Genomic DNA, 24,044 nt, shown 5'->3' with positions numbered 1-24,044 from the left:
AAATATATTCTATGTTACAGCAGAACCAGTTATCAGAAATAGCATAGCCTTGTAGGCGTCTTCTGGGAGGTCCTGCAAAAGTCTGCCTTCAGCTAGAGTCTTAAGAAACGATGCTCTTGTTTTCCAATCTGTCAACAATGTTGATGCTTGACTCATACAAAACTCTCCTCTTCCCATCCAGGCTGGCGGCTGACGCTGTCTTGTAGATCGCCTAGGTGGTAGAGTTGGTAGAACTCTCCTAGGCACCCTAATAGGTTCTGGATCTGGTTCTGGATCTGTTTTTGGATCAGGTTCTGGTTCTGGTTCTGTTTCCTGTTCTGGCTCTGGATCTGGTTCCTGTTCCGGCTTTGCCGCTCCTTCTTCCTCAGCTTCCAGTTGAGGACTATCACCAGCTGTGGAATTACCTCCTTCTTCCCCCTCTTGAACCATTGCAGCAGTGGAATCTTCTAATTCCACATCTACATAGGTTTCATGTCCATCTGCTTCAGCTTGTGGGGCAGCATTTGACGGAATGCTAACCACTGAAGACACATCAATGAGGTCCACAGGTTGTCACTCAACCAGTACTATGGGATCATCGTCAGACTCGCTGTCTGATAGTGATTGGGTCGACTCTTGTTCCTTCACTATTGGTCCCAAGTATTTCGTTCTTGGCTTTGGAACGGGAACCGTCCTATTCATGTCAGTGTTGATCTCTAGTGAACCCACTGGCAGCAACAAGTTTCGATGAAGCGTCCTTAGCCGTCCATCTCCATCTTCCTTTTGTACACAGTACACTGGGATTTCTGGGTTGGGCTGGTCCCTCACAATATATGTGCTTTCTTCCCACTTGTCTGCCAGTTTGTGCTTTCCATCAAATGCAAGCTGCTTCACTAAGACTGTCTCCAGTGTTGAGAATGACTCCTCTGATCTTGATGTCATACCTACTCTTCTGTCTCTCCCTGGCTGTATGTGCAGCAGCTGTTGCAAACTTGTAGGAGTCAGCAAGCCGTTGGCGCAGATCTTTGATGTAGGTGGTCTTAGATTGTCTACCTTGTGGAGAACCTATTTCAAATGCAATGTCAACAGGTAAACGTGGCTGTCTGCCAAACATAAGAAAAAAAGGACTTTCTCCGGTCGATTCATGTATTGTTGCATTGTAAGCATGAACGAGTGGTGCAACATATGACTTCCAGTTGGTCTTCTTGGATGGTTGCAAAGAACCTAACATACTTATCAGTGTCCGATTGAATCTTTCTGTCATTCCATTTCCTTGTGGGTGGTAAGATGTGGTCCTGCTTTTTTCTATTCCCGCCAGCTTACATAGTTCCTTGATTAGGTTACTCTCAAAGTTGGCGCCTTGATCTGCATGTAGTCTTTGTGGGAAGCCATAGTGTACAAAGAAGTTGTTAAATAGGACTTCTGCAGTGGTCTTCGCAGTCATGTTCCTAGTAGGGTAGGCCTGAGCATATCTTGTAAAATGGTCAGTCAGAACAAGAATAGGTTGATATCCTCCCTTTGACATCTCCAGTGTAAGGAAGTCGACGCAAACTAACTCAAGGGGCTGGCTGGTAGTGATGGAGAGAAGAGGAGCTCTGGCTTCTGCTGGTGTTCTTCTTAAGCATCTGTCACAGTTTTTTATCCACTGATCCACATCTTTAGCCATTCCAGGCCAGTAAAATCTATCCCTGCCGAGAGTTAGAGTCCGATCTCGGCCGAGATGTCCAATCTCATCATGAAGTCTGTTTAATGTTCTTTTGATGAATTCTGCTGGGAGAACAAGTTGCTTCCTTTCTTCTCTATCCATGGTAGTAATTCTGTACAACACTCCCTGTTGTATTTGGAGATGACTGAATTCTCTGAGAAGACCAGTAGGAATATCCTCTGGTGTCATGTGGTGATGTAGTCCGTCAATGACTCTGTTGAGTACTGGATCCCTGTCTTGTGCTTTCCTCCTATCCCTTAGAGTGAAGCTAGCTATGTTGTTCCTGTATTCAACGTCGTCATCTGCAATAACTTCAGCTGCAAAACATAAACTCTCAATGTAGTTAGATGTCTGACAACTATTGCAGATCGCCTTTACAGATGTAGTAGCTATAGTATCTGTCTCTTCTTCTTGTGGCAACCTTGAGAGCGCATCAGCATCTATGTTACCTTTTCCTGGACGATACTTAATATCAAAGTTGAATGCGGAAAGAGCTGCAATCCACCTGTGTCCAGTAGCATCCAATTTGGCTGAAGTCAAAACGTATGTGAGAGGGTTGTTGTCCGTCAGTACAGTGCACTGATTTCCGAAGAGATAGTCATAAAATTTCTCCGGTACTGCCCATTTTAATGCTAGGAACTCCAACTTGTGTGCTGGGTAGTTCCTCTCTGCTTTATTCAGACCTATGCTGGCATAGGAGATGACTCTCTTTTGTCCTTCTTGTTCTTGGTAGAGAATGGCACCTAATCCGAGTGAGCTTGCATCTGTATGAACCTCAAAAGGAAGACCATAATTTAAGTATCCAAGAATAGGTGGCTTTGACAAAGCATCTTTCAGTTGCTTGAAGGCTGATTCCTGATCCTTACCCCAAGTCCATTTAACTTTCAAGTCTGTTTTCTTCTTGAAGCGATTATTCTTCTTCACTGTGGGAGGGAGCAACTGTGAGAGAGGCCAAGCGATATTAGAGAAATTCTTAACAAATTTTCTGTAGTATCCGGCAAACCCAAGGAATTGACGAACCTCCTCTGGACTCTCAGGAGTTGGCCAATTCAGTACCTTCTCAATCTTTGCAGGGTCAGTTTGAACTCCATTTGCTGATACAATGTGTCCGACAAACTTTGCTTGTTCTTGTAAGAAGTTACACTTCTTGGGTGCCAACTTTATTCCACTTTTCCTCAGACGTTGGAAAATCCTTTCTAATCGAATGAGATGCTTTTCAAAAGTATCAGAAAACACGATGAGATCATCCAGGTATATCATGCAAATTTCCAAATGAAGATTTCCTAACATATGTTCCATCTGGCGTTGATATGTAGCTGGGGCATTTACGAGTCCAAAAGGCAAGCGATTGTACTCATAAAACCCAAGAGGTCCAACTGTAAAGGCGGTTCTTGCTTTGTGACCTTCCTCTATTTCTATCTGATGGTAGCCCGACTTCATGTCCATAACAGTGAAAAACTTGGATCCTGCAAGTCTATCAAAGATTTCTTCTGCGCGTGGTAAAGCGTAGGCATCTTTAACCGTGCGACGATTGAGTGATCTAAAATCTATACACATACGCAGAGATCCATCAGCCTTGCGTACAAGGACTACATTAGATGCCCATGGGCTATAAGAACGTCTGATGATTCCACAAGCAAGTAACTGTTGGAGATGGTCCTTCACCTCTTGAAACATAGATGGCGGTATGCGTCGATGTCTTTCCTTGAATGGTGTAGGGTCTGTCAACTCAATCCGATGTTTCACATCAGTGTAGTGGCCAACATCTAAATCTCTTGTTGAAAATACATCGCTGTATTTCTGAATTAACTCTTCACCCATCTTCTTCTGTTCCTCAGTAACTTTATGAGATATGTTCACCTTGTCCAGTGGGTGCTGTTTTACTTCAGTGGCAATCTGTTCTAAGTTGATGGGTGCAACTTTCTCAATTTGGACTGGTTGTATCTCACAGATGATTGTCCTAGGGGAAACAACTATGGTCTGGTTGGTCAGGTTTGACAATTGAACAGGAACTTGTAGTGATCGCTTGTACTGGTAGCGGAATAATGCAGGAGTTATCTCTATCCCCGGTGATATACATGTCTTCTTGGCTGGATGAAGCATAACACAAGTTTCTCTATAAGGCAGTTCCTTGTAGAGTGAACACTTGACTGTTACAGTTCTGTTGGAAGGTACAACTACTTTCGACACCTCACAGCTACGCATAAGTCCAAGGGTCTGATCTTTCCTTTTAAGTTCCTTGTCCTGCAAAATGATACTCCTAAAGGCAAGATACCAAGGTGTGTGCATTTAGCTGACTTGAAGAAAGGTAGGTCCAGTTGCCTCCCTGCAGCTCTCAAGAGCTGGGATAAGGTAATTAGTCCCCAGTAAAACAGGTACACTCTTGTTGTACTCACTCTCTGGGATGACTAACAATAAACAATTACTTTTGAGACCTGGAGATAACCCAGTAGTTTCAACTGGAACTTCCACATATCCCATATAAGGCAATGCTTCACCATCAGCACATTCAATACGAATGAAATCACCGAAGGTCTTAATCTCCAATGATGATAAACACTCCTTATGGAAACTTTCCGGGATAGTTGACACTGATGATCCTGTATCTAGGAGGGCCTTATGTGAAACACCATTGATGATGACATTTGTCTCGTTAGCTGTTCCAATCAATCCAGCTGGTATCTTGGAATGGACGACTTCAGTGGAGTTCTGTCTGAAAGAACCTAATGTCTGCCCCTTGACATTGGTCCTCTGCCATTTAAAGGTCCACGCCTCATATGATCTATGTTGACACGACAGCCTCTCATAACGTGACTATATTGTCCACAACTATAGCACTGGACTCCAGACTGTAGTTCAAAATCATGAGGTAGTTGTGCAGGGTTATCAGGATTACCATGATGATGTTGATAATGATATTGTCCCTTGTGTTGTGCCTGGGATGCGGTAGGAGTGAACTGATTCATCCTTGCCTCCAGATTATCAATCTTGGATGACAGCTTGTCAATGACTCCCATCAACGCTGATACTTCAGAGGTTGGTTGAAGTGAAGCCATGACCTTGGCTGGTACAGGTTTCTTCTGTACTTCCAGTTTCCTTTGCTCCTGGTCATATTCAATTCTCCTGATAGCTACTCGGAGGCCTAAGGGCTCTCCTGAGCGCCTGTAAGATCTCATCCTCAGAATGAGTCTTACTGCAAACGAAACTTTCAACCTTGTAGTGCCACACATCAAATGTGGTTTCACCTTTGACCGTTGGATCTCCAGAAAAACAAGAAAAACGAGGTGCTTGTTTAAAACTAAACGAACTGGGCAAACTTTGGGTTGGTGGAATTGCATGATGCTCTGACTCCTCAGATTTAAACTGTGGACCTGCCCTACAACTCCTGTATTGCTACCATACCTGCTACCCAATCCCTGAGCTCGTCCTCAGTCTTACCTTTTGGTGTAACACCTAGCTTCTCAAATCCCGCAAGAAAAGAAGCCAACTCATCAGAAGATAATTGGGACATGATGATAATGTAGGGATACAATTACGAATGAATCCGAAGTGAAGGTAATAGCTTTACCTTAAATGAACACGAACAAAAAAATGTAAAGCTTATAAGACCTACATGGAGAAACAATGCATAATTAACGTAAAGGTAATCCTGTATACAACTTAAGGGTTAAGAGCTTATAGTTTAGTTTTGCTTTATCAACTATCAAGTTTACGATAGTAATGGTTTAGGTTTAGTTAGGTAACAAAATTAGTTTAGTTTACCAAGTGTTGTGGGTTAGTAACCTTTACCTGACAACTTAATCCATACTGTACTGATACAACTGACTCACAAGACCACACAAAGATTGAACAGGATAGGACAGGTGTGCTGAAAGAAGTGTAGTGCAAACCTACCTTATATAATATTGATTAAATACTAATATAATATTAACTATATATAATATTAATTAACTATGTATAATATTAATTAAATGCTGAGACACAGTGACAACACAACTGAACAGTAACTTAACAATATACTCTTTTATGGTATATGCCAAGATTAGCTAAGTCTTAGATAATAACACTACCTAACAGTGCAATCATTAGGTCTGTGTTTTTGCAAAATATGTCAACTATTAAACCAAGTAATGAATCAGTTAATTACAGTAAAATGTATAAACAAAGTAGACTATCTAAAACTAACTAAACTAAACAAACTAATACAAACTAAACTAAGGGCCCATAATACTAATTATGTACAATCACCGCAGCAGAGCTCAATATGGTTGCACAAAAAAACATACCCATTCTCATGCTCACATAAACAACAGGGGTGAAAAAACAAACAACACCAACATGTCTGTTAAACAATAATGGCACAAAAGAATTATCAAAAATATGAAATACAGCTGTAAATATTAAGGATATCCAGTGTCAATAGCCTGTATACAGACGCAAGTGTCTCTGATCACAAATAGGGAGAGTTCATGTACACATATTTACACATGTTCACTTGATAATAGTGTCGGGCACAACTTCATACACTATCACTGCAGGGGCTGCTGCTGATGTTCCTCTCACTCTCCTGGCTCCATTGAAAATCAAGATCCCACCAGGGATGCCATTGTAACAGCGGTACTCTGGTCCTCTCAAAGATAAGAGAGCACTTGTTGGGTTCAAGGGATTTATTTTCAATGGGCGTAGAGAACTACACGGTAGTCCGGATCTGCCCTAAAACATACATAACTTGATATAAATATCATGGGTATCTTTATAAAGGCACTATATAACAACAATACTAATTATACATTTAGATCTATAGTTCCTTACTTTTGGCATATATATATATTAACAAATCCTTCCAGATAAAACAAATTACACTCTCTCTATATATATAGTTAATAATGCATAATTAATAAAACATAAATAGCATACCTCGTCTCAGGGACGCAGGCTGGAAACTCTCTTATAGAGATGTGCAGTGAAATAGCCCTGCACAAATAAGTATACTACATATAAATATATTACATAGCCACAGTTACACTAACATGTATGGAATACAAGCATTATAAATTCTACAAAATACTATACATATATACATGATACATATACATATATCACTTCTAACCAATTTAAATCTATTTTATATATAAATGTACATTTGGCTATTACCTCAGTCAAATACACAGTTAAGTTGAATAAAGAATACATTACAATGTCATAATACAATGCTGGCTAAAATACTATATCCAACAACAATGATTAAAATACATAACCTAAGCTCCCAGATAAATAAAGTAATAATTAAATGAACTTACCCTATATGATTCAGTGTAGAGAACGTGTTGAGAAAATAGGTGTTGACTGACCAGTAGAAGTGTGATCAGTGTCCCCACATAATTGCAGAGAACATGCAACAAAGCTAGATCACAAAGAGCACCTGTGACCAACCCACTGACAATAGCCAAGAAAGAAATGTCTGAACTACCCAAGCTATATACAGAACTAGCTTACCTGTGAATTAGTAGATTTGTGCAAGTGCTGAAGTTAACACAAGTATTTAGGAACATAAATGTTAAATATTTAGGTTAGCTTATTAATTTAATTCATGTTTGGTTACTATGATGATACTTTAAAATCTAACAATATTCTATTTACAAGCATACTGCTACATGTGCAAGTTACAACACCTGAACATTTTCAGTCTTCACTTACACACATTTTTCTGCAACATCAAAACTACTGAAGTAGTAAATCACTACTTAAGTTAATATCTAAATTTCAAAAGACAAATCTATACATTAATTCTTGTCCCGGTACACATATGTAAGATTTGGTAATGTATTTTGGGAGCCCCACTGCCAATCTGCCTGGGGTGCGGCAGTCGGGGACCCTTCATTTTTTATGTATTCTCAGTTGAACAGAATGCAGAGTCTCTGACTTGTTTTTTGTCATTCTACCATCATCATGGGAAGTGTTGCTGCTTCATCATTGTGTTCGATGAAATCTGGGGCGTTCATCATTGGTACAATGTGTGAAGCACATTTACTTGATTAGGTCACTGATGTCGTCCATTGTTGAGTCCATGCAATCGTCAATCACAGAGTTGGTAGCTTAATCCATCTTGACTTTAATGGATCGTCGTTTAGAATCAATGTCAGAATCTATTGACAAGATACGTCAGCAGGCTGTGTCTATTGACATTTGACTTGTTGATTCGTCAGAGGGTAACGGTACTTCTCGCCCACGTGATAGTCATGTACCTAGTGTTTACATGCAAGATGTTGGGAGGGAGAGTGTGACCCTGCCAGATTATTTCGCCCGGACAACTCATTCCAAGAGCTCAAAGAGGAACACTACCACAATGTTCAGCCACCTGTTGAGCTGACTTCACCAACCCTCTGACTCAAATGGCCTGAAATTAGAAACCCCAGGGATGTCAGAAACCCAAGACATGACATCCGCCACCGACGAGATTAGAAGGGCTGATTGACGAATGCATTCGGAGGGGGGTTGGGTCACTGACATGGATGGAGTTACAGTCCAGGGAACATGAACAGATACAAACAAAATGCTTCACATCAAAGTATCTGGAGATTCTATGCAATACAAACTTGGGCATTCAGTTTGTGTCGGTTATAATGTTGTCATTAATGGTTGCTACTAATTCTGTCTCGCTGTTACGAGTGCTCGTAATCATCGGAGATTTCAAAGCTTTGTTCCAACACTTTAAATTTATTGGAATTAATTTCACTTATGTCATCAAAAGAAGTGTTACTTCCCCCATTTTTTAATTGATAACAGAGTTCAGTCCTGCTGTAGCAAATCGCCTACTTTTGTCTATTGGCTTCTTGTAATATTTTTCCAAAGTAGACTCCTTTGACCATCCTGCAGCTTTCATAATAGTCTGTATTGAAACTGCAGCCATCCTTGCTGCTGAAATCGATGCTGCCCTAGTAGAATGTGGAGTAAAGATGGACATGTCTATTCCTGCCATAGACAATACCTGATAAACACCTAGTACAACCATTCCTTATTGATTCTATGTTACAGCTGGTTAGACGCCAAGACATGACTCGCTGTGGGGTTGTGATCGGTTTTATTCAGATGAATAAACGTAGAAACGTAGAAATGACGAAATGGAGCTGAAACAATTACAACAGAATAGAAACGGCCATACATTATATCAGTTATACATACATATCACAAGTAGATTATATAAAGAATATATTGATACTATGGTATCTCATAACACATTGTAAATTGTTACAAATTTATCAATCAGTGATGACACGTTATCACGCCAAGGGAGACAATTTCCCGCCAAATACAAAATTTTGCCCACATACTCAAAATTAAAACAATATTTACACATATACCTAACATACACATAATTCCACAAGTAAGCTGATGTACATTTAAATAAGCATGTCATAACCCTCAAAGGTTACATAAAAAGTGTACATGAAGATAATATATATTTAAACATGCTAATAAGCCTTACCTATTTGTGGAATTGAGCCATGTAATTGAACGTGCTGACACACGCTCGATGACCATAGATTGCCTGTTGAATCCTACTGCCACCTTGCTGTTGCCTGTGCGGTGCTGTGATTGTGAGTTGCCTCTTAAGTTATTTCAGAAAAGAGAGCTCTCATTGGAAATTGAAAAATTATATTTTTAAGATAATTTTGAAAATGAAACAAATAATAGATCATGATATCAGCATGTATTTTCTTTATGTAAATGGGGTGCACTGGTGGCCCAGTTGTTTAAGGCAAGCCAGAAATAGGGTTGCGACGGGTACTCCAGTACCCGATAACGGGTCAGGTAGCTTAGGACTCGAGTCCAATTTTCAGGACTCGAGTACCCGTTCAGGGGAGATAACTCTAATCGCCTTTCGTAACTCGTAAGTCACTTCAAAATGGACGACAAAGCGGACAAACCTTCAAATGTTTGGGCGCATTTTGACCTTGATGACACAAAGAAAAAGACCAAATGCCCTCTCAGCTGCGCAGGTAGTTCGACGAGTTCCATGAAAAAGCATTTAAGTTTTAAACACAAGAGCATTTCTCTTGCCGGCAGCGACAGCACGAAAGCCAAGAAACAATGAACTTTAACTGTTTTTTTTATTTTTGTTCGGTTAAAAAACAAATTAGGTTGTTGAAAGGTTGTTCTGTTGGACTATTTTAACATAAAACTAAACAGTTTTCAATAATTTGCGGATCTGTTCAATACAAATGTGAAATCTAATGTTACTTGTGTTTGTCATTATTGTCAAAATTATTTTACGAAATACTGAAATAGTGCAATGCTACAAATTACAATACAAGCCTAGATCACTCAGACACATATCGATTTATTACTCATGTCACGACTCACGTGTCAGGCAGTCATGTGATCTTGCTGTTTCCCGCTCTCGCCTGTTTTGGTGACAGTGATCAATGACTGGCGCCTGATTACTTGATATTCTGCGTCACTCGTGGTTTTAGGTATGCCATGCAGGCATTTAATAAAAAAACATAATACCTTAGAATAGATCAATAGATGTTTGATGACCTTTTATTTGCAAAAGCATTACAAACAAGTGGGACAACATTGAACTATGGGTACTGTAGTACTGTTCGGGTATTGTCTTCCAGGTACACGAGTTCAGTTTTCGCCCCGGTTGCAACCCTAGCCAGAAACCTATGATTGTGGGTTCGAATCCCGGTTCAGCCCGATTATGTATTTTAGGTTTGTCAGCACCCTACCCATGCTCATGGGTTTCACCAAAGTGGTAAACGTCTGATACCTGCATCACTTCCGGCTTTCCTCCCACATTAAGCTGACACGCCGTGATATAACTGGTATACTGTTTAAAGCATCATTAACCCCAACTTACTCACTCACTCTTCCCACATGAAGCTGACACGCCGTGATATAACAGGAATACTGTTAAAAGCGGCATTAAACCTAACTCATTCACTCACTCACTTGATGTAAATGGTTTGATTTTTCATTTCAGCACCTTCTTAACTTTGTGTACCTGTGCCTTCAAAGAGCATCAGAGGCAGGCCACAGTTCAATTGCTTTCCCAGCTGTTGGCGCAGGGAATCTGGGATACCCAGCTAATATAGTCTCCAAGGCTATGTTTAATGCTGTTGAGACATTCTACACCTCCAAACCAACCTCAGAGCTTCGTGTTCTGTTTGTGCTGTTTGAAGGCAACAGAGATGTCATTCAGGTAGAAGTTTGTTTTTTTATGTGATGAAGATAGAAAAACAAATTTACATTTATATAGAGCATACAACTATATCACCAACAAAATTAGAGGAACTGATAAAATGATAGTGAAAAGTGAAAATGTTATGATGATAAATGTCTGAAAAATTAATTTGTAGGCTTGTAGATCAATATCTTTTGTGTCCACCATGTTAGGCCATACATGCACAACACCTCATTGGCATATGGTAGCCTTAGGTATTGCCCACCTTTCCACCTGACAAGCTTCCCCAAGCTGGGCCACGTTGGTGGGTGCTAGTAATCTGACGTACATTCTCAACCTGAGAACATCTGACAGATTGGGAGATGTCAAGGGACTTAGTGGGCAAGTCCAGTGTCCGAATGCCTTCTCGTCCAGGAAAGTCGGTGATGACCTGATATGGTCTGGCATTAGATGTATCATCTTGCACTTAAAAATTTCTTCTAATAATTCTAAGGAAGGGAACAACTGTATGTAAAATTGTGTTAACATATCGCTGGCCAGTCAAATGTCCATTCACAACAACAAAATCAGTTTGTTGTCATGTGTGATGCAGCTCCATGGTCAAGAATTGTTGCCCTTATGTACCGCTCGCCTCTCCAACAAGGTTTTCTTCCGTCTGTGAATTGGAGGCGCAACCTTGAATCGTCTTTTAACATGGTGTTTGTTATTTGTTGGATGATTTTTTGGGGATATTCCTGATCAAACTTTAAGTTATGTAGGATAGTTTGCTTATCATTATAAGCTCTTAGTCTACGGGGTATATTATTTTGAATAAATATGTTGATTTGGACACTTAATTATTTATTTTCATAACCATGAATCCTGACGTGCTTAATTCTTAGAACCATATTCTGGAAATATTTATATATACTGCAACCTGTGTGTATCTATTCTTATTCATACATCCAGCATTTCTATGCAGAAGAAGTTGCAAGGGACTATGAAGTAACTAGTAGAGGTAGGTTTAGCTCATTTGTCTCATAAGGACAGTTTTTCATTATCTCTGTGACAGAAGAGATGTCAAGGTGTAATCCAAAGACCAAATGGGTATTATAAAATTATAAAATCTCTTTTTACTCAGAACATATGCATGCAACATGGCCCATATTTAGTCTGCATAACCATTTGGCATGTGGTGATTGTGTTGTGGCTGCAAACATCTGTCCAGGAGGCTCATATTTTTCTCACTTGATTGAAAATCAGGTGAGCTTACATAATTGCACTGTCAGTCATCCATCTGTCCCTCTGTACTCCTGTTAGATACCCCTTGGCTGGTCAGAGCCCAAACACCCATTGCTTTGGCCATTTAGGGAAGGGTAAGAGATCTACAGCCCTTACAGTTCCTGTGACCCCAAGTAAGCCGGACACTGACCTTTGCAGTGGAAAACCTATACACTTTACTCTTAAATGTTTTCATCTGATACTGCTTGACTGATGAAGTTGAAATTTGGTGTGCAGGTTGCTTCTTATGTCACTGTCATGTTCAAATCAATGTGGTTTTGGAATATTCTTTTTTAAAATGGGCGTATTCTTTCTTTTTCCTACAATTTATAGCACCAGTTTTGCTGAAACACTATATATATATTGTTGAAGTATCATAAACAAAATTAACCTTTTATTATATTTTCAAAATATATATATGTATATAAATTGTTTTCAGAACACATATAGCCAAGAAAGTGGAAACATCATGTGAATGATAAGGACAAAATATGATGCCATGTTATTACTCATGAGGTCAAAGGCCAAGTTCACTACTGGTCCACCTTTGAGCGTTGAGTAAATTTGGTCATGACACAGTATAGAATCATCCCCACTAGCGCAATGTATGAGAATAATTGTGATCAGCTTGGCACACAGGGAGTTGTCATCGTTTAATCAAAATTAAGTGAAGCTGGTTCTGCATCATCTTGTGATGAAACATTTCTAGTATCTGTGTTCTTGTCATGGAAACAGATTCAAATATTTTCTGTTGATAATTACCATCATGGTGTTAAGTGTTTGGAAAGGCATCAAAATGGAATGTTTATAGTTTATAAAATGATTGAAAAAATATGTATGGCATAAGAAAAATGATCTCCTCAGAGTGCATATACTTACAACTTAATGTAACATACATAGGACAGTAATATAACAATGTCATACAATATTACATTCATTGTTGCAAATATGTTTTTAAACTTTGATCCTATACTTTGCCAATACTTTGAATATCATATTTAAGCTTTGCGCTACTAATCTAGGTGAGCTACAGTGTTTTGGCACTATATGTAACAATAAAGTAGACAGATACAGTAAACGCATGAAAAATCAGTGCTATTATCAGGTTATGCAGTGATGCTCCTAGTGATCAAACTCATATGAAATCAATTTGTTTCTTAACAAATCTTGGATATGCAATCATATATACTACTCAAAAGAAGTTAAGGATCACCCGATTCTTTCATATTGGTAATGTTAATCTGTCATGGCATGAGCGATTATCTATTGTAATATGAAAGAATCAGGTGATCCTTAACTTCTTTTGAGTAGTATATTATACTACCCACAAAAACTAAGAGAACTAATGAAAAGAAAGTGAAGGTGTAATGACGAAAAAAAATTGTGAATCTAATTTTGGATGTGTAGATAAATATCTGGTGTGTTCACTTGTTGGCCGATACATGCACGACAGGTTGATGGCATACTGGTGATTAACTTGCATATGGTTGAGAAATGGTGGCGGCTGATGGGTCACTGGCTTACACTATTCCCCTGAGAACATTCAACGGGTGCTCTATTGGGGATATGCCAAGGGACTCCTTTGGGCAAGTCCATAGCGGATAGTGGGCTGTAAACCATCTCGAATATATATTAGTGATGACCTGGGCATAATGTGGTCTGGCATTGTTATCTTGCAATTCAAAATTTCTGCCAAGAACTCTAGCTAATGGAACAACGATCAGACACAAAATTTCATCAGCAATTCGCTAGCCAGACAAATGACCATTTACAATGACCAAATCAGTTCGCCTATCATGTCTGATGCTGCACCACACCATGGCCCTATCACCCCCTAACTGATCATGGTCAAGAATTGTTGCCCTGGCATACTGCTCGCCACTACATCTCCAATGTTTTCTGCTATCTGTGAATCAAAGGTAAAATCTTGATTCGTGTGAAAACATGATGTGACGCCATTGGCACACAGCCCGTCCCTGGTTTTGCCTAGCCCTCCCCAATCTTTGCTGCCTAGTGTAAGCTGTTGGAGTCACACCCTTCCCATGACACTCTACTTTCAAGCAGGCTGCATAGAGCCGATTTTTAATGGTAGATGTTGAAAGTCGACTTCCTGTTCTAGCACAGAATTCTCTATTTGTAACTGGAGCAGATTTGATTTATTGGGTAGTGCAATAATATAATAAGACAATCTTGTCTAGGTGTCATTGTTTTAGGCCTGGCAGCTCCATTGCAAGCGCACCTGTTTGAGGGTACTTGTCCCACAGTCGAGAAATTGAACTTTTTAATTTGTAAAATATTCGGGCAACTAATGGGATATTGACATCCCTCACCTTGACTGTACCCACAATTTACAATTCACCTAAAAGAATTTGTTTCCTTATTTTTTGTCTGTAGTATATAATTATGTACATATTGAATAAAACAAATGATGAGTATTGGAAAGGTCAAGATCAAATTTCCATTTACTATGCAACTGGATTCCAAGTTATTACTTAAAGTTCATTGGTTTAGCTCAAAGTTCATGTTGTTTTCAGATATTGACTCTTGAGATAGGGGTCATATCATTATTAGAGTATCAAACAGTAAATGATGGCTACAACAAATATTACCTCTTGACCACATGGTTACATGTTGCAGGTGGCAAATGCAATGTGCTAAGATACATGCTCAAAGAGGGACTTTTGTTACAAATAATCCAAGGAGACCTCAGAGACTATAGGGGAACAGATGAGGTCCACCTCTGTCTTGAAGAAGACAAAGCATTGGGTAAGTCAATAATCTCAGCATGTTTAGCTCAGTTGAACTGGTCAGTAGAGCCTATGAAATGTTTGATTTCACACTGTCCACAACCAGTCAACAATGTTTCTGTTTTTCTTGTTGAAATGTTTATTTGATCAAACTTGGAATAAACACCTAAACGTAAAGTATTGCAAGGTCATTTTAAAGAATTTAAGGAAATAAATCAACTTGTAGACAGATCATACATTTCATATTTCAAGCTGAAAGCAAATACAGACTGATCTAATGTAAACATGAAACTTTCGCATTTATGCAGTCTCTTTCCCTTTTGCAAATTCCATTAAGCCAATCTAAGAGATTGCCATGTCACTTGTTAAAAGTTGGTTGTTTGTAACCACTCGAGTATCTAATTTTGACCACCTCATGCTTACTGTACATGAATGAGATCATGTGCTCTTAATCAACATTTTGTCATTTTGAATGCATTTGATCAAGTCAAAATTTCATGAATTGTTTTATTAATCCATGAAAAGTCCATATTGTATCACATTGTAAGCCATTATCACAAAGAGAAAGGAAGATATCCCAAAAGGCTAACAAGGTATCTTGAGAAATTTATGATTGGCATTTGATTAAACTTTGCATACAGGATATTTAAGGTAGGGTCGTATTTTATGGAGAAATAACAGTGGCTTCCAATGAAGATGATGGTCAACAGAAACCTTAATGTTCAAAGATGGATACTTGATTCTAAGTCATAATACACAAAATGTTAGATAGGTAATTCTGTTATGAGGGGATTTCTAAAAGGTGAAAATAGAAACCGGTTTATGGAACAAAACATTGTGAAATCAGTAAAAAAAACCAACAAGATCAATGAATAATCACTAGATTATATTGAAACTCACAGTTTTAGGGTCTCATTAGTGACAGCAGCAATAAGTAACAGGCTCTAGAATATATACCCAGGGTATCAATGAAATGCAGAGAAATGTCATGGATGAAATTGATGATTAGACAAAAAGTGCTTTTTACTTTTTTATGGGGTAACTACCATTGCTTAGGCAAGTGACTTGTTCTACACATGCCTCTTTTCACCCAGTGGTGAATGTGAACCTGATACACGTTGGTTTCAAATGAAATTTAGAGACTATCGATTCGGTCTAACATTAATCTAATTTTCAAACATAGTACACTTATCTCCTAAATAGTAAAATAATATAATTCACTTAAGATACATTTAACTTGACACGCCCTCACTTGCCATACTCTTGATACTCTTGACATGTATACATGGAATCCATACTAGAATTATATGTACAAAACAGGTCTCCCTGTAACTATAATGAAATGATTGCACATCATTGCCTTTAAGATCGGACGATTGACGGGGGATATAGATGACTTTGTCTTCTTGTGTGATTGTATATTTACATTCAAAGAGATTGTTGCCGTGTTGATGCTTCTCAAATTTTTCTTGTTTGATTATATTTGACATATTTATGTATGCAATACATTTCATCATACAGTTAAGTCCTGTTAATCCGACATCGTTGGTTGCATATGATTATGTCTGATAAACGAAATTAAGTAGCATCAATGTTCGTGATCGAAAATCGGACAACTACAAAAAAATTTGTTAAGCAAGTTTATCTCTGCATCTGTTGTAATATGCAGCTACCAGCCGATTCGTCTCGCATCAAAACACTGGCTGTGTACTCGTGGGCAGATGACCACGGAGTACACTGATCACTGTTTCGGATTAACAAGACTGATTAATGAGTGATTAATTCGTTGCAAATTTGGTGTGTCGGAGTCGGAGTGCGAGACTGTCAGATTAACAGGTCTAAATAGCACTGATTTTATCGGTTCCCATCATTAGTGTCGGATAAAGCCAATTGTCGGATTAGTGAGTGTCGGATTAACGAGACTTGACTGTAGTACATGGTTTTCAATAAGTTAAGACCCATGAAGATCTGTCCTTGGGTAGATTAGGTCTTCTGCAACCCATGCTTGCCGTAAAAGGCGACTATGCTTTTCGTAAAAGGCGACTAACGGGATCGGGTGGTCAGGCTTGCTGACTTGGTTTGATGCATGTCATCGTATCCCAATTGCTTGGATCAATGCTCATGATGTCAAGCACTGGATTGTCTGGTCCAGACTCGATTATTTACAGACCGCCGTCATACAGCTGGAATATTGCTGTGTGTGGCTTTAAACAACAAACCAACAATCAATCAGTTAATTTTCAGAGGATTCCTCAGAAGAAAACTATTTGCTAAATACAAGTGATCTACAGTGTCAAGGACATAGTGTTTAGCTCGAATAAATGTCAGTTTTTAGCTCGAATAAATGTCAGTCAAGACGCTTGTCCAGATCAGTGTCTGTAAACATCTTTTCCTCAGAAACCACTGGACCAATGAAGATGAAACTTCACATACATATTTGACCTTGTTATAACCATTGTACGTCAACCTTGCTGAAAACAGAAACTTCTTATGGCCATTTCTCACCAATCTTTGTTCAAAATGTGATGAAATTTTGTATATGTGTAGTAAATAGTTGTGCTCAACACATTTTCTTTATTTGAGATTTATTCACAATTAATTTTGACTTTTATTTGACCTTACACTTTGGCCATGCACCTAAACTCTCACAAAATGCTATTCCTTGCACTGTAAACATCATGAAACCACTTGGCCAATGAATCTTAAACTTAATTTACTTGTTACCCCAATGATGACATCCATGTGTTTGAATCCATTTGAAACAACTATTTATGGTAATAGCTCAGTCATTTTGGTTCAAAATAGTATGAAATTTCTTATATGCTTAGGTAGTAAGCAGCATCAAAACATGTTCACTTTTGGGATATTCTGACTGCCTCCGTGGTCTAGTGGTAGAGCATCGGACCGGAGAGCGGAAAGTCAGGGTTTCGATCCCTGGTCGCGTCATACCAAAAGATGTTAAATTGTGGCATGGTATCTCAGTGGGCTAGCACTAAAAATTGGCATCAGTCCAGACTAGTACAAGCAGTCACAAACACACGTGCATGCACGTCGCTATATTAGTGCAATAATCTTGGACGCGACGTTTAATCTCATTTCACCTCACCTCACCTTTTGGGATATTCTAAATTTTTTATTTTGTTTGACCTTTGCTGATGGACCATACTTGTGGTAGTGAGTCTTCAACCAACTTGTCTTGTCTCAACAAGTAGATATAGCAGAGGGCTCAATCTTGCAATTATTTGACATGTATATATATATATATATATATATATATATATATATATATATATATATATATATATATATATATGGCAACTGCCATGGAATTCCTCATATCAGATGAACATTAATATTGAACATGATTACTTTTCAGATTATCTGAAGAAATTTCAAATGACCATGTCTGAAGAAAGAAGAGGTATGTATTCCGGCTGAAAGTCTCAAACCAGCTTCATAGTAATTCAGAACAGATCAGATGTGTTGAAGGTCAAGGTTTGCTGAGTGAATTTGGCATAACAACTGCAGCTTGGGTATATGCTAAGTTAAGTTAGCTTTCAGTACCAAATCCAATTAAGCATGGTTAAATCTACAGGTAACCTAAATCCACATTGCGAACACAGTGTGTTTATCTCCTAATTTAGCAGCCACATGTAAATGGGGATGCTTTGAGGGTTTGTTTGAATTTGTTCTCACAAGTTCTCACTTGGGTCAGAAACCACACAATGCCCAGATCATGTATATCTTTTTTATGGCCATGGGGATTTGTTTCAAAACAGTGAGCATCAATGTCAAGGGTCGGGGTCATACTTTACTTGCAGAAGAATTAAATTAAATGATAACTCATGAAGCTCTGACCATATGTCAATGACACTTGGTACATGGGGTGTGGCTGCCATTTGTAAAAGATGTGTGTGACTTATTTATATGGTCATGGTCACAGTGAAGGCCATTCGTAAACTATATGTAAGGTAAAGTCACAATTAAGGTTATTTATAAAGTATTATTGCCATTTTCACATATTTGCCCTTCTCTGCTTATATTTTTGTTTTGATGTGGTGGTTATATCATTTAAATAAAGTTAAATACTGTGTGACAAGTGATAACAGGCTAATGTGTGTGATATCATTTTGACCTTCTCTCAATGAGTAGCATGTGAGTGAACTCATGTCACATCCGTTGTGTCCGGCATGGGTGGTGGGGTGTGTGTGTGGAGGGGGGCGGGGTGGGGTGTGGGGGGTGTGTGTGGTTGTGAACTTCACCTACTTTGAATTGTCAGACTCGAGGGATTTGAACTTTAGCATGTGTGTTTCCCCTTATGATGACTTAGTCCTTCAGAATGTTATTAAAATACTTGTCGCTGATATTGAGGTTCCATTTAACTCTCAAGGTCTTACTTTCAAAATGGTTCCGCCTCCGTAGTCTAGAGGTAGAGCGTCCGCCTGGAGAGCGGAATGTCCGGGGATCGATCCCCGGCCGGGTCATACCAAAAGACGTTAAAAGATAGTACTTGTTGTTACCCTGTCTGGGGCTCGGCATTAAGGGGCTAAAACAAGGACTGGTCGGCTCGGAGTCAGTATACTGTGTCTGAGTGGGCTTTTCATGTTAAACTGGTATCTCAGTGAGCTAGCACTATAAATTGGTGTTAGTCCGGACTAGTACAAGCAGACACACACACACACACAAACACACACACACACACACACACACGTGCATGCACGTCGCTATATAAGTGCAATAATCTTGGATGCGACATTAAACCCCATTTCACCTCACCTACTTTCAACATGTATTAATTCTTCTGTCAATAACTCAAGAGGTATTTACTCTAGGTCAGTGAAACTTGGTACATGTGATCCTTATGGTGGGTCCCTGATCAGAAACGTCATAAGTGACCTATGTGTAAGATCAAGGTTACAGTGAAGGTTATTTGTATGTTTGCCATTTTCACTTAATGGCTTTTTCTGCAGATATTTAAGAAGTCTTATGCATGTAGTGGTTTTTAATCATTTGAATCCTTATATACTATGCAAAAAAAAGTAGGGGATCAAGATATGTTTTCTGATCTATATGGTATTGGCAAATGGAAATGATTTGATCATATCTGCTGGGGAGTAGGCGAACAGATATAATGGGTTCTAATGGTTGGTGTGGATTATTGTGACACCACCCAAGACCATTATGGAACCATCACGCTGTACGACGATAACGTTCAATAAATGCTCTTTAGGACGTCTCCAAACTTGATTCCTTTGATCATGGAAGTTGAGAGTAAAACCTGATTCATCAGAAAACATGACATTAGCCCAATGTTGATTATCCCAGTGCTTATGTTTATTATACCACTGATGCTGTGATTCAAATGTCATGCAGTAAGTTGTGTTATGACACGTTTATGTCATGCACCCAAATGACATCTATGCAGAATTATTTGGCATCGGGCCCACAATCTGCTGATGACAGATTGACAACATGCAGTGTTTCTGCATCAATATTCTGATGTGTGCCAGACTGCAACATGCCTGTGGCATGTAAATGTTCAGCATGTTGCAAACGTTGCATTATTGTTGATGTTGCTTCCTTGATGATTAACTGTGTTTAATATCTGTGAAGATCAAGGTTAGAATTGGTCTTCAGCAACCCATGCTTGCTGTAGACTATGGGGCTATAGTTGTTGTAAGAGGCAACTTACGGGATATGGTGGTCAGGCTCGTCTTGGTTGATGCATGTCATCATATCCCAATTGCAAATTGGAATATTGCTGAGTGCAGCGTTAAACAACAAACAATCAAAGAAACAAGTGTGTTTAATGAAGTGTCTTTGAGTGTTTGGTTCCAAGGAAAGAATTTGTGTTTGCTCACATTACCAAGCCTGGCATACATCCCCCTTGCACTGCTGTCCGAGGTCACATATTTCATGACTGTCGCAATGTTGTGTTTGGGAGCTTTATTCCTTCGGAAATGTTCTTGGCATTTACTTGCCAAAATATCCCTTACTTGTTTGCATAGTATATATGATGATAAGCTAAGACTGTGTTATGTTTTCCATAATCGGAAGTGATGTTATCAAATAGGAATTTGGTAATAAGCTAGATCGAGGCATGTTACTTTCTGTTTCAAAGTTGTACTGCATTTGCCATATAGTTTCCTGAACCGAAAGTGATGTTATTATAACGAAATTGCTCATGACTTTGTTATTGCAGTAGCTGAAGGAACACTTTGGGGGCATTCAGGGAGAGGTGGAAATAGCGTTTCTGTTTTTGCATGTAATGAAACATTTCTAGTTGTTGATTTGAAAATGTGAAGCAGGTGAACACATCAATCTAAAACACTCTGAGTCTTTTGTCTCAAGATAACAAATGCTTGGTTTTAATTTCTTTCAGTGACAAATGAATTAACACACAACAAGTTTGCCAGAATAAGCTCTCATTCACTTGGTGCGAGTCCTTTGCTTGTTTATGTCTACAACAGAGAGAAAATCTTTGATGCTTTGAAGAAGATTCTGAAGAAGAACCAGCACAATACGGGCATACAAGTCATCATTCCTTCCACTGGTAAATATTTTGCCATTTGAAAGATGAACTTTATGTGTTAATAATATGCACTGTGTCCCTGCACCTGGAATATGACTAATAATAGTTACAACATGGACATGACTTCTTTACTTATAACTTCTTTGATAGGCATTTTGAAGTTGGAGTACTAAATAAGGATAAGATTTATGGATGAACAACTTCTTTATTACAATTAAGAGCGACGTTTCTGTGTAGGTTCTAACACCATCATCAGGCAAGTGATATATAGAGTATGGCTGACAAGTATATATGCAGTAGTCAGTAACATAAACAAAGGGTGAAGCCAGTAATTTTAACAACAGGATTATGGCTGACTGGGGTCTTTGATGAGTTGATAGTGCGCCGGGGGGAAATGTCATAGACTTGGTCACCGTTAATCGATTCTTTGACTTTATCCCACTGAATGCTCACAGTGGCTTGGGTTGTCAGGGATGTCGTCTGATAGAGCTGATTTAGAGTCATCGATAGCGGCCTGACATCTCCTGCCCATGGAAGTGGTCGTCCTTTCACGTAGGTGGCGCAGTTGGATGTAGCGATCTTGGGCGTCCCAACCTTGGCCGATCACGTGTTGACCCATGCTGTTGAAACCGATCCCATAGCCTTGTGATGGTGCTGGGCGCTACATTGAAAACCCTGGCTTCAGCTGATCAGGATTCCCCTGCCTGCAAGCGGCCTGTGACGTTGTTTCTTTGCACTTCTGTTAATCTTGGCATGTTCTTGAACTGTCACTGTTTGATTGACGCAGATGCCAGGCAACCAAAAACCCTGCACTTTCATTCATAGTGCTGCTTCACGTGCAGTGCGTGCAGCTCCATGGCCCTTTTGTTAATGCATTAGGTGCGGTTTTTTTTCCAAATCGTACGTGTTTCCCGACTAATGGTTTGCATGTCCTTGTTGTGATCATTTAGATCTGGGAAATTGTCACTGACACTATAACATATTAAACCTCTTCATTTTGCACCTCTTGGTCCACTAATTTTACTTTTATAGCCAAAAATACCCAATATGCGTTTCTTTTTTTTATGAGTATATGTTTAGATAATGATTATGTACTATCAAAGAATTATTTCTAATAGTATCTGTCCATTCTTTAGGTATATTTGAAAGAACCCAATATAATCAAGAATTATACCTCGAATTTTGAAGCTTTTTCTTTTCAGTAAATGGCTCAAAAACTTAATCATTAGGCAGGTCCCTGATGTTGTGAATACAATTAAGATGCCAATGTCTTATGATGAAATTACTATTTTTGAAATTGATGATTGAAGCAAAGATCAATATCTGTGAAATTTGCTTTGTTTTTTGGTAAAATATTCCCCATGCAGCCAATACATGTACATCCTTCCATTGCATCAGCTGAGCATGTTGTGCATTTCCCTGATGGAAATTTCAAACAAAAAATGGTATCCTCTGTATCTAATACAGAAGATATTGCACATTTAATCCTGAGGTCCAACTAATATATGCCTGTAATACACTGGAATTCACCATTTTGCTGTCAGGATCCTGAAAGTGAATCGAAAGGTGCATTTCGAGATATGTATTTCCGAAATAGATTGTTTTATCATAATATTGGGACAGTGTGATAGTATATTCAATTATAGACGTTTTGTATCGTAAATGAACTGCAAGAAACATGTCCTTGTATTTTGCTTATTTGCTCAGTCAACACGTGGCTTGGCGAACTTGAAATCGTTGATCATGTTTATTTCACATTTCATAGTGGTGTTCGCTGCACCACACACTATCGTGTAAGACACTTTTTCTGCTTTGATTTTCATCCAAACATGTTACGATGTAAATGAAATTAGTTCACAAAATAACTCATGTGTCAAAATAAATATTCAGAAGGGGCGATAACTCTATTCAGTGTGTACAATGATAGATGAAACTTAACTTTTCCTTTAGCCATCACTTATTCAACCGATTATTGGCATCGTGACAGCACCATGCATGACAAAAGTAATAATGTGTGAAATGTTTAAAATAAGTTAAAATGAAACTTAGAATTAATAAATATACTATATGATGAAATACCAAAAGGAGGCCACTAATACAGTTATCCTGAATATACTGAGCAACAAAAGTTCCTGTGACATTGAATAAGATTTAATGCAAAGTTATGTTTTTTACCAAATCTGAAACAATTTCGGTTTGCAACAGATAAAAGACTCCTGTAAGTGTTCAAATGGTTTAATTTGCCATACTGACTTCAGAAAATGCGTGATTTCATAAAAAACATGAACATGACAAAATGTGAATTTACAAATCCATTGTGTGTGTGTCCACATCTGGTTGTGATGCAAGCAACACACCTTCGTCTCATCAAATGAACCAGGCGTCGCACAAAGTTCTGTGGGATATCTGTCCATATCTGCTGGAGCATGTTTCGAAGTTCCTGGAGTGTGTGGAACACGTGGTTGACGTCGAAGGCGCTGATCCATCTCATCCCACATGTGCTCGATTGGTGAGAGATCAGGGGAGCGAGCCATCCAGGGCATGACATTCAAGTTTTTTTGTTGAAGAGAATACTGAAAAAGTCAAGCAATATGAGGCCGCGCGTTGCCATGTTGAAAGGTAATGCCTGGG

The 24,044-nt window shown here is 38.8% G+C and overlaps 1 protein-coding gene across 1 annotated transcript in view; it reads left to right on the top strand.

Annotated features, from left to right (window-relative positions):
* Nucleotides 1–24,044, top strand: part of LOC139452234 (uncharacterized) — a 131,637-nt gene that overhangs the window by 48,598 nt on the left and 58,995 nt on the right. Inside the window, exons 8-12 of the mRNA XM_071233634.1 lie at nt 10,674–10,892; nt 11,823–11,871; nt 14,772–14,900; nt 18,258–18,302; nt 21,264–21,434. Coding sequence (XP_071089735.1) covers nt 10,674–10,892; nt 11,823–11,871; nt 14,772–14,900; nt 18,258–18,302; nt 21,264–21,434 — 613 coding nt within the window. The remainder of the gene's footprint in view (nt 1–10,673; nt 10,893–11,822; nt 11,872–14,771; nt 14,901–18,257; nt 18,303–21,263; nt 21,435–24,044) is intronic.

The sequence above is a fragment of the Haliotis cracherodii genome, unplaced genomic scaffold (assembly GCF_022045235.1).
Source record: "Haliotis cracherodii isolate W230 unplaced genomic scaffold, xgHalCrac1.p SCAF_9, whole genome shotgun sequence".
Lineage (NCBI taxonomy): Eukaryota > Metazoa > Mollusca > Gastropoda > Lepetellida > Haliotidae > Haliotis > Haliotis cracherodii.
This window is presented reverse-complemented; position numbering and strand designations above follow the sequence as displayed.